General features: G+C 35.5%; 1 protein-coding gene across 12 annotated transcripts in view; it reads left to right on the top strand.

Moving 5' to 3' along the window:
* Positions 1 to 12,811, top strand: part of LOC117217249 (glutamate-gated chloride channel) — a 38,573-nt gene that overhangs the window by 3,587 nt on the left and 22,175 nt on the right. For 5 of the 12 annotated variants that reach the window (XM_033464715.1, XM_033464716.1, XM_033464714.1 and 2 more), the window contains exons 3-4: positions 956 to 1,077; positions 6,972 to 7,039. In XM_033464715.1, the coding sequence (XP_033320606.1) occupies positions 956 to 1,077; positions 6,972 to 7,039 (190 nt within the window). Of the gene's footprint in view, positions 1 to 955; positions 1,078 to 6,971; positions 7,040 to 11,505; positions 11,574 to 12,811 lie in introns of those variants that run through there. The other 7 variants (XM_033464720.1, XM_033464713.1, XM_033464719.1 and 4 more) reach the window with 4 other exon arrangements.

The following is a 12,811-nucleotide window of genomic DNA, read 5'->3' as shown; positions in this document are numbered from 1 at the left end:
ATCAGAATCAAATTTTCAACTTTTAATGACAAATTCCAGCTGCTCAAATTTAAATTTTATTATCAATTCGAGGTCCAGAAAAACAACAGAAGTCTGAACGAAGATAAGATTATGCAATCAATTGAATCTGTTACTTCCAAGGGTTGAAATATAAATTTTGCATCAATTTGGTGTCTAGAGAAATGAACAAAATTCTGAATAGATCAATCAATAATATAATCTATAATTATAAATTTCAAGTTTTCATATATAAATAGATTGTAGAGTTTTAAGCACTTGTGGGAAATTTGAAGGTATAAGAATGCACACAATGCATATAATATGCAAAAATATGTAAGATAGATATGTAGTGGTACATGAGCCAACAGAAAATTCGAATTTAGAGAGACTCGTATTATTGTACCAAGTTGTACCAAGGTCTAAAGGCAAACGAGCTCCGGACAGATTGTTACTAAGATTGCTGGTAATCTTCAACTGGAGTTACATAACAAATATAACTTTGAACTTCTTGTAATAAGTCCGTCAATACATATATATGAACGTATTCCCTAAAACATAGTTGAATTGTTATCCTTTCTGCGATCTCTACTTGTACTTGTACTCTGTACTTGTACTCACACTGATTTTAATGTAACCAACTATTACGATTTCATCCACTCGTTGCATTATTAAATACACATACACGTTTAATCCACCTCAGATATATCATATAAAATATACAAGATAATCGAAGTAGTGTATTTATTATAGTATTTAATATACGAAGAAAATTTCTGTTTACATTCCGCTTCTTTCATTATGTTCATAAAAGTATAAAAGACGCATCAAAATGGGCATTCTACGTATAAGTTATAGATTAATTTGATGTCTAGAAGAACAAAGGAATTGAAAACAAGCAGCAAGACGATAGAGTGTAAAAAAGATGTTATTTATATATTTCTTGTTATGATTGCAGATGTGCGCAGATGCAGAAAAAGGTGGTGAATTTCCGGGAAAAGGAGAAGGAAGTGTTAGACGACATTCTAGGACCAGGACGGTACGACGCGCGTATCCGGCCCAGTGGAGAAAATGGAACAGGTGAATATATGAATGTTCTTTTTTTACGTCCATTATTCCTTCCAGTCTTCCTTACCAAAAGAAAAAAAGAGAAAAATCGACCAATTATACCAACATTGTCATAAAGAAGTCGGATACGATTAAGAAGACAATGAAGCCTAAAAGTTTAGCTTGAATAAGCCTCGGATAAAAGGGTAATTCGTTTTGTCAGCTGTACCGCTTACAACAGCTCTAAATGAAATTCTATGATACTGTAATCTGATCAAGAGCCCTGCAACTGGTTATCTAGCTGATATTTTGTCAACGAAATCACGGATTAATTAATGCGCTATTCTAGTCGTCATTAAATAGTCCACGTTTTTGTAGAGCAACTTGCAAATGATTTGAAAAGTTAGAACAAGTGTTTGAAACATTCTTACGTCTATTCCAACGCGTATATTACTTTAATAGATACTCTGTTACTTTAATAGGACTAGCGAACAGAGAGTTTCGAATTATAATGTATATAAATCTTATTATTTTTGTGAAACATTTTTTTTATCGAGACGCCTTCAAAATTCTGCATATTCTAAATTTGTGCAATCTCAATGTTAATTTCTTTCCTCAAACTAAAGTTTCATTTAGTTCTCGTTTCCTACGTATATATATATTCCTATGTATATATATATATATATATATATACACACACACACATATATATAGAGAGAGAGAATTTTTCAAACTAATCAATACTCGAGCTTCACTTCGAGGCACTTGTTAGCGATTCTGAATAATCTAAAGCGATGTTGTCGGTTTGCCAGTAGAGCGACGCATTTGAGATTCCTATCCGTGAGAGTTAATTGTAAAATTGAACTATTTACTAAACTGGAAGTGCCACAATTATCCGATCAATATACCATTTAACAAGGATATCATATTTCATAAAATAAGCTTTTAATCCTTTCTTCAGCGAGCGATATAGATAAATAATACTTTACTGGAGGCTGATAAATGTTTTCATTGCAAAGTAATTGGCTTTTCTCGTAAATTAATCATTTTCTACTTGAAACTTTTCATCTCAACAGTTTCAAAATTTATTTTTCTCCCAATTAGCTGTGTCACTCGTCTAGCAAACCAACGATATGCCACGGACAGAGCTCGATTCCGCAAAATTTCGTGTTTAACTACAACCTGCCGTTGATTTGAACAATTCTTACTAACAGGCATAGTTGTCACTACTCAAAGAAAAAAATTGACAATATATATATATATATACATACAACGATATGAAAAAGAGGGAAAGATCGAATGAAAGATCGAATGAAAACGCATTCGCAGCCGAGGACACGTATTCATGGGGGTCGTTATAGGCTTTACACCCGGCGAAGCACGTAAAACGTTTTAAGAAGTAAACGTGTCAAAGAGGAACAAGCTACTGTATTCGAGGTAACATCCCCGTTGGCAGTGTGCCGACAAATTGCAGGCGTGACGAGTTTTGCAGCGGATCGGGGAAACAAAATGCGTCCACGAACACGACTTTTGTTGGAATCGATACCGGTAGCAATGGTCAACGACGAACTGGCACACGATCCGCTGTCATTCCGTGACAGCGAGTACCAGATCACGTAAACGAATCGTGTTCATACACATACGGACGCTGGCTTCTATGTAGTAGAGAATGCACATGTGGAAATACTATCAAGCTTCTAGGAACATCTTCTTGTAATAGAGCAATGAAATTTCTCGAATAATTGGCATAAGTGACCTATTTTATTCTTGATGAGCTAACAACCTCGTTAATTTAATATCTACATTGCTTCAAATAATAGGGCAACATGCCATGTTTCAAAGTTATATGGTCGAACAAAATACATGATACCAGTGGCAATTGGCTTTTCCTTTTTTATAAATCCGAAGGTCAATTTTCTTTCTTAAAATAAATTTTATATGAATTCTGGGACGAATGTAGCGTAGGATGAATGCTTTCAGAATTTTCAAATAATGAGACAAACGAAGATACTGGAGTTGTTAGCAATCTTCTTTTGAGAGTTTGCTTTTTAAAATCTGTCACATTTTCTATGGGAACACACACATGTGATACTGTTACTGTTGCATTTAAAAAATCAAGATTTTTCTCCGGATCCGCTTTACGTCATCTGTAAAGAAACGATTGCCGTCAGTATGTTTCTTCTTCAATCTTGTAACTCTCGCAAGTAATATGTTCATGTATTATTTGAAATAAGGAAAATGTTTTAGGTAAACGTAGCTGGTAGGACACCCACGTCTGTCAGAAAATAAGAACGAAAATTTAGATTTCTATTGGTAACATTCGAGATACTTTCATGTAACTTTATCCCATTGGAAGATCGTTTTGACAATCGTTGTAAGTAATTTCATGAAGAGTATATTTTCAGACACTGATACTCGTATTCACAATACAGAGTGTTTGAAAATCACAGATTAGGAAAGTGCAGAAGAATAGAAGATACATTTTTGGTCTAATCGATTTACATTCGTTTCTGTTCCACTTTTTATGTAACAACGTTTAATAATTATTATTAAATATTTGTTACAATTTCTTACTGGAAAATTCCTGAAATCTAAAACCGAAGGACTCAGGCTTTGTTCCTTAAAAGTAAAAGAGAAACGACGATACGTTTATTAGACTAAAATGTATACTTTCCTAACTAGTAATATTAAAACGCTATGTCTATAGCGCTGACATTGTCTCAGTATATTTCTGGAAAATAAGAATACTTGCAACTCGTCAAAATTTCAACACAATATTTCAAAAGCGGTAATTTAAAATGGTGAAACTTTTGATAACGATAAATAAAATATCTATCGTGTTGCACCAGGATTTATCGAAAATGTACAAGTCACGTTAAAGAAACAACGTGAGGAGAACACAGGGATCAATTTTGCTTCTGTGTGAGATGGCAGTCGCAGCATGACGTATTTCACGTAGCCTTTCGCTTATCTGACAGAACAAGACAGGAGATCAATATGTTTATATATTCATTTATTTTTTTTTTTTTCCAAAGAAATTTGAATGCAAAGTAGTGTACGGTGGTAATCTGCCAAATTTCCATATCGTGAAGATATTAAAAATGGAGATAATGATGGAGTGAAGGAGGAGAGGAGAGATGGACAGGGGGATGATGCCGCCTTGCTAGGAAAAAAGGGATGATGACACTTGAGCAAGCGAAGGTTTATTATTTACATATTTTTTTCTGTTTATATTTTGTCTTTCTTATGCGAATGAAGTGGATGGAAATGTAGACAAGATACCTCTATTCATATGTATACACGACATGCATACATGATAGTATCTGAAAAAGAGTCGCTTGTTGTGTCTTTATCATTAGTTTCCATTTTAGTTTCCTTTTTATCTTTTTAATACTTCTACAAATTCTACTATGAGTTTCCTGCTAAAGAAATTTGTCCTTTCAGTTGCAGTGAAGCTTTTAACCATTTTAATACTGGTACAAACGTTGACTACGTCAAACTAATGAAAGTTGTCCTACTCTCCTTGAACATAACTTTTTTTCTAAGGTTAGTTGAAATTTTGACTGATTGGTTAAAATCTACGTTTATTGAATAGCACTGTGCGCGATTCTTTTGTTTCATTCGTAGCAAATCTTTACGGATTTATTTAATTTAATTGAAGCAGATACTTGTCAACCCTTTCATCTCCAAATTACGTAACAGCCTAAGAACATATCTCTGCAATATTTCTATCCAGAGAAACAAGCGATTTGCACAAATATTTGGCATAAAGCTTATTTGGAATTCTATCATTACAGTCTGACGAGAATAACACTCTATTTCAGACGATTACTTTGTGAGAATGAAATTACGATCCTACTATGATATACGAATTTTTATCTCTCGTCTCAGCAAAATAAAAGAATAGAAATTTTAAACGCTTCGAAAGCGAAACGAGAAGCACAACGACGATTCTTTCATATTTTCCTCGAAATGAAATAGTCGTTCGACGATAGAAAACTACAATTGGACAAAAATTGACGTAATAGGGTTAACAGGTATCGGTATCCAGGTTGTGGGAAATTTTTCGATTACTCTTCACAGTCTCTCTATTAGCCGCAATTTTCTTCCTCGCTGGAATTTCCAACGTTCTAAATTCCTACCAGCGAATCACGTTGCGAGCTAAGTTCGATTAGTCCTAATTATGCGCCCGGAACATATTCCATCTCGCGTAACTGTCTGCTCTGTACAAAACACCGTGTAGAATTTCAGACAATGGCATTGAACGCCTCGGAAAATTGGACCGCGAATTCCTATTGTTCGATAGGTCAGAGAAAGTATAGTATATCGTCGATAATTACAGTCGACTTCGTACCGCCTCGAGGTTCATGTTGTGTCACGAGGGTTTCTTTTTTTTTCTTCTTTCTCTACCATTTCCAGATGTACTACTCGTTGCCCTTTCTTTTCTCTTTACCATCAGACAGCATATTTAAAGAGCAGCGGTTTTCCCTTTTTTCCTGTTTCTCTTTCTTTTTTCTCTTTTCTTTTTTTTTTTTTTTTCTTTTTGCGGCCACACCAATTTACAGCCACAGACGAGTTTCTAATTAGAAACAGGGAAAGATTTCGTTGCAGCTGGTAGCTATGACTGAGAAACACAACCGTCTGCTTGTTAATCATTGTTACACGATTGCTTCTTGTACCGTACTCGAGCAAAGGAAAACAGAACGAAATGGGAACAGTTTATCGGGTTTACTCAAATGGCAAGCGAAGGTAAGATAGCAATTCTATCTATATTCTTACGATGGATCGAGTAATTTACGATGAAACAATTAATCCAGAAGAATAACCGAAATGTTTTAACAGCGGAGTTCGTTCCGTGTATATGCTGATACGGTTGTATAATTAAACACGAGGGATAGATAAAACAGTTAATGCGTCTAAATAGATAAAAGGTTCCAAGTAAATTGGGACAGATAATTACACGTTTATAATTTATCGTAGTTACATGTACTGGCAGGGTGTTTCATGCAGCGTGAATAAAATTTCGATAATTCTAATAAATGTTTACCATTGCGAAACAATATATAATAAAATACATTCAAACGTATGGAATTTTTAAGGAAAATTCATAATTTCTTTCGATTATAAATCATCGAGAATGCACAGTGAACAAGCGTACTTTTACTACACCCAATGTAAGAGCGATGGACTTTTATTTTGACAATCAGCCTTCGTTATCTTAATAATATAATAGTTTTACGATATTGCCGCTGATATTGCAAGAACTTTGATAATATTTCTCTAAGTAAATACCATTGAAAATTCTTTGGAAATCTCATGAAACAGCCTGTATACATGAAGATCTATTCTTAATGTGAGAGTCCGATTACCAATCTGTTTCGGTATCTGTGTCACAGCACTTTGCCCGTAGCTTCCGAACGTTCTAGACATTTAATCCCCTAATCCGTAGTAGAGACCTACACACCGTGTACTTTTTCTACTTGTTACACGAGCACATCCGAATTCTCGATAAAAATGAAACAAGCCTACTTTGGTACAACGTTCCCGTATATGTGTGTATCTAGCCACAATGTATGGCACATACGAAATGACTACAATCCCAGCGATTAGGACAACTTACAAGAAGTCTACACGAGGAGATGGTTCGAAAAAACGATTGAGGATTTTCGTCTAATTTTCCCCCTACTCTGTCCCCTTTACCTCGACAACCCTTACGAAAGAAAGTAACACGGCCACTCGTAGGAAATTTGGAAAAAAAGAGAAACGAAAAGAACACTCAAGGAAACGAACAAATTTTTGGTAAACGAAAGTAAATCACAAAAAAAAAACGAAACAAATAAAAAGACAAAACTATTCCAGTAGAGTATTGTAAGACACGAAAAAAAAATTGACTGACTAAAAGGGGGCTCTATTGTTTTTGCCCTTAGATGGGCCGGCCATTGTCCGGGTAAACCTGTTTGTGCGAAGCATTGCGACAATTAGTGACATCAAGATGGTAAGTATACATTAAACCAATCCAAAACTCTTTACAACGCGGTGCAATGCCATTTCTCTCTTGGCGGGTACTGTTTCCTTATTTTTCTGTTGCTTGCAATGATTAAAAGTAGGCGCAATGTAGGTCTTAGAGTCTCGATAATCAATTTCAGAAGCAAAACGAGAACCCAAAAAAAAAAAAGAAGAAAAGAAAAGAAAAGAAAAAAGTAAAGAACGTACAAAAGAAAAGAAGAAAAGATTGTTGAACAAGGCCTCAGCATTTACGCGAACGGCGACCATAACAATGGCAGCAGGCCAGCATCTTGTCCCTTCTCCGTTACCATTCATTATTATGTCTACACTATCCGTTTCTTGCCAGTGATGCCAGATTTTATAAGAATTTTTCTGGGAATTGCGTGTTAATTCGACAGAGAAAATCCGATAAGGAATCCTAATTGTTGACCTTGCGTGCGATTTCTTACGACTCCAATACAATATCATAATTCGAATAGGTTTTTTTTTCATTCGAACAGAATCTTTTAATTCGACAGAGAATTATGCGAAAATTTGTCTCGATTGAAACAAACGAATCATCATCCGATAAGTTTTTCATGCAACTGATTACAATTCGAATAAAGGAAATCTTTTTAATTTCATAGAGAACGATGTGAAAATTCTATCGTACGACCTATTCGAATTGAAATGGTAAATTCGCTCGATGAAATTTCGATTGGAATCGAATTCTACAGTCGTGTGGAAATCTTCCATTTATATACGCCAATGAATAAGATTCCAGTACGATATACGAATTGCTAATGGTACGTAGGAACAGTCGTTAGAAATTCGCACGAGACCTCTGTCGGGTTTACCCTCCTGCTAGAATCGCATTACGTCTAAGTCTAAGTTTACGATCGCAAAAGGAAGTTTGCATTAATCGGAACATTAGGAAAGATCTTTCTTTCTTTTTCTGTAATAATTGGGACAGCGATCTTTCCTGATGCTCTGTGGTTACAGTCATACGTACGAACATTGTCCGGAAATTCAGTCATTTCATGTATGTGAAGAATCGCCTAGTCTTGATGTAATTTACCTTACCGTGTGTACACGAATAGACATTTCTGCCACAGAATTACTCGATCTTTAACGAAACGTTGTTGGCCGAGCTTACGTCTTGTATCGCCGTACGTAAATGTTGATAATCGTTGGCGACCAGGAGCGAAGCCAAAACCAATAAAATATTTCTTGCCAGTACCAGCCTGACGGTACAAGACATTATCTCGATCAACGGTATTTCATTTTCGATCGAATAATTCTATTGAAAAATAGTTCTTCAGAAGTATTCGGCAAATGGCCACGAAGGAATTTTCACGATTATCAATCATACAAATATACGATTCTAGGCACGGAGGGTGTCCTTCCCGAAATAAATTCTTCGATCTGGGAGCACTGTCGCGCGACGCTCGCCATAGACCCCTTCGTAGATTCTGATTAAAAGTCTTGTCTGCTCCCATCGATCTCGTCTATCACTTTGTTGATTATCACCTGCCGCCTCCCCCTCACACCCGTTCTCTCACACAGCCAGATATACATATTAATCAATATCTGTTGCCTTTATTTTCCATCTGTGTACAATATTGATTCTCCCCTTTAATTTAGAATGACTGATCACACACAAAACCAATTAGCATCTCTAGCATAGATACAGGCATGTGGCATTCTAGCTTCGATGTTCACGTATGTACATACACAGTTTATACGCTATACATAGGAGCACAGACGTTGTTGCAGTGGGAGAGACGAAGAGAGAAAAATGAAAGGTGAAGGGAGAAAAAGAGACGAAACGGAAAGATAAAGGAGGAGAGGGATAGGAAAGCGAGAAAAGAGAAACGGGAGGAGAGAGAGAGAGAGAAAGAGAGAGAGAGAGAGGGAAAGATAAGAGAAAAGAAATGGAAAAGGATTATATTGGCAGAGTGTTTGGTCTCATAGGTTCCCTCCAACTTTTTCATCCCCGTTTTTCGTAGTTCCTCATAGTGCTTGATGACTTAGTAATTAAGTTTTGCTACGTTTAATTGCGTTCACGAACAATCAGATACGTCCGGTTTTACTTGTTCTACCTTTTCAACGTGTCACACGATGTGAGTACACACAGAGGATCGATACAATTACGCGTGATTCGTGAATTATTTTCCGATCAGAGGCGGTCCTGACAAGTGGTTCTACGATAGGCGAAATCACACGTTTCACGTAGCTTCGTGACGAATATACTTGAGACGAGGTTGCGACGTTCTGCGAATTTTCTGCATGCATTTCGCGCCAGTTGCAACCTGCGTCAGGATATTGAGAAATCGGAGAAGGATTGTAATTTGAAATTTATCATAGTCTGTCTGGACTATGATCGAGACTCAACGATAGAAAAATGAATTAATAGAATGTACACGTGTAAAGACACAGGACTATAACGCGTCCAACCGAAGTATTGAAATTTAATGAAACTAACATTCGTACGTGGAAAGTGAGTCAAAAAGATTTATTCGAGGAGCGTCGAGCAACGAGAATGTTTTTGATTCACTGTGTCGACGATCTCTGTTTTACAAAATGCATTCGATAGAGACAACGATTCAGAAGAGAAAGCTATCCAGAAGTAATGCACAGAGTTTGTTTCAAATTTTCGATACCGGAACACGAGAGTCTTTTATGCTCACGTAAACCTCCTGTCGAATTTCCATATTGCTAAATACAAGGCTAAGCCGCTTCTTACACGCGCGCTATAGAATGATTTTCAAAACTCGAAAGAGACATTCGAAGATTTGAAGAATCATTTCAGTAGCTCTGCGTTTCGCTTTAAAATGCAAGATCGAGTAAGATGCATTTATTTGTTTCATCCTTTTTTTTTTTTCTTAATGCTTTCTTAATCTGAGAATAGTAGCATTGACGCAAATTATGTAAATTAAGGATTAGTGAATGCTCGACACTGACTACAGGAACAACGTGTCCGACGTCTTGTCCTGGTTCATGTAGGGCGGAATGTTACGCAAACACTCTGTATGGCTCAGGACGATACGCCTGGCTCGTCCAACCAACAAATTAACTCTTAAACAACTTGTTGAGATTGGTCACGATATAACAATCGCACTCAGTTATATCAGAAGCATCTAACGTAATTCAGTTTTTCAAATTGTCTCACAAAGATATCCACGTATTACACGAAACGATACAAATACGAATTTATGGAAATTTCTATGAATCACCCTCACAAGACGATTCGATTTTTACTTGTGTCTATACTCGCTTGAATATTCCAAAAGTCGTAATATTTCCTAGATATTTATTGAGAATGCTCATCAATTACGCGAAATGATTGAGATTTTCTGTGAATTCAGATTTCATTTACAAGTCGTTCAAATATCTGTCAAGAATATTTGCGAATAGAAGCGAAAAACTAATCGGTCTCTTCTTCATTTAACGCTTGTACGCGCGAGAAGTTACTTTATCTTGTTACCAAGAATTATGTACACGAAATTAATAAGGAAGACGGCAATATTACACGTATGCTTGTTCAATATATACGAAGATCCAAACCAGGAGAAAACTATAATTTCCTGCAGCTATTCTCGATCCACTGAACTTGAAAATTAAGTACGGCAATTCTGCCACTGCTTCGTTTCTTTAAATGGTAAAACCATGTTCTTAAGGATCCGTAAATAATATACAAGATGTTCACGTTATTAATTGTCAGCATTTCTTTGTGAGAAACACATACAATGACAAGTCTCCTTTTATTTATTTATAAGTCAATGATCGTCTTCTTTTATTTTTCTCACAAAAAAAAAAAAAAAAATAACGCTCGGAGCTAATAACTTGAACACTGTGTATACACGAATGAAAAGTTCTTATAAACGCTTGTAAAATTCTTAGACTCTCGATATACTTATATGTTATATTCGTCAAGTAAATGGTTCCTTAACTCATTCTTTCCACTTCTTTTTTTTTTTTTTTTAGTATCTATCTTCTTTTCTTCTCTTTGATGCTTTTCGTTAATAATCTGTATTTCCACTAGTTTGCTTTACGATTGATTAGTTCGATCTGTTTCTCCCCACCAAAGTTATCGTTCATTTTTTACTACGATATGTATATGTATAACCAGCCATACGAAACTTGAAGATAGTTCGATGATTTTTAAAAATCGAATAATACGAATCACTCGAATCAACGATTCACCACTACTTTTTCGAAGAAGAAATCTAATCTCTTAAAGCGAAGAAAAAGAAATATTCGTAATAATATTGAATAAAGTACAGAGAAATACTAATAATAAATTAACGACGAAAAGAATATGTAACTTCCAAAAGTTTGCCCGTTTGATTGCAGGAAGCGCAGAAAGCGTAGAAAGCTCGAGAAGCGTTTCTTTCTTTTTTCATTACATCCCTTCGATGCGACTGATATTACTCAACGATTGATTAATTTTATTTATTCTGTTTGCTATGTTAGATGGGCCCGCGGTTGTCCGCGTCAACATATTTGTTCGAAGTATCTCAAAAATAGATGACGTTACGATGGTAAGTTAAATAAAAAAAAAAAAAAATATCAAATGCCCTAAAAAATCACAAACACACGCCTACACGTACCTCTATTATATTATATATACATACTACTAAGTGTTGTACTACTAAATGTTGACTGTACAATCTGTATGTATTATAAATACAGAGATCGATATATATATATTATGCTATTATACACATAGAAGTCGTTCTCCGATTAGCTAGATTATCCCAGCAACTATGGAATTGTTATATAATTGTTCGTCGTTTTTTTCCAAATATTCGCACGATTTCCGATTAGTAGACTCACTTTTCTTCCAATTGTAAGAACGAACTTGACGTATATCGGTTCCTTTCTCCTCGTACGAAAAATATGAACAGAGAAAACTTTGTCTCGTGTCCCGCGTGTTTAACAAAATCGATGGCAAATCTACGAGATTCCTAGTATATTTAGTCGATCGACCATAACAAAAAAAAAAGTTCTTTCTACGATCGAAGCGTAACTTACGATAGACAAAATTTTTCGATCCTTCTAGTATACCATAGCACGGTCTGGCACTGATGTTTCCGCAGTCTTATAGTTGAAAACCCCTTGAAAATCGTTCTCTCGAGGAATGTGAATAGACATTTGAACGTTTAGAACGTCTAGAAGACGAGAAGATTTCGATTATAGTTGGCCAAAGAATAGTAGCTAGACGTGCAATGAATATCATTTACTATGTGTTTGTATGATAATACATACATATTAATCAACGTATTATACATATGCACACGTATTTCACTGCTAATTCTCTACGTAGTATTCTTATAATATACAAAGCTGCTCTTTGTCTCGCAATATATATATATATACAAATCTAGAAAGAGAAAGAAAAACGAAGAAGAAGAAGAAACACACGTACACGTTACACGTTTCCTCTTTACCTCTTTGTGTTGTCTCTCCCTTTTATACCAGGCTCTCTCGTGCGTATTTAAGGCCCACTATCATAAACTTTTTTAATTCCACTATTATATTATCTCGTATGTTATATTAAGCAAGCATATGTTTTGTATGCATAAGAGAAACTCGAACTGTTACGAATAGCACGACCAGAAATTTTTCTCCGCTCGCGAGGGAAAAGTACGAATTCTAAAAATACGGTATCTCTCGTATTTTTGATATTTTTAATATTTTTAGATAACGATCAAAAATATTAGAGATATTAAAAATATTCGGCGAAGTATCAGAAGCTCATTCCAGATAATTCGTTAAA

The sequence above is a fragment of the Bombus bifarius genome, unplaced genomic scaffold, assembly GCF_011952205.1.
Source record: "Bombus bifarius isolate JDL3187 unplaced genomic scaffold, Bbif_JDL3187 scf7180000007975, whole genome shotgun sequence".
In the NCBI taxonomy this organism is placed as follows: Eukaryota; Metazoa; Arthropoda; class Insecta; order Hymenoptera; family Apidae; genus Bombus; species Bombus bifarius.
Note: the sequence above shows the minus strand (reverse complement) of the source record. Positions and strands in the feature narration are given on the sequence as shown.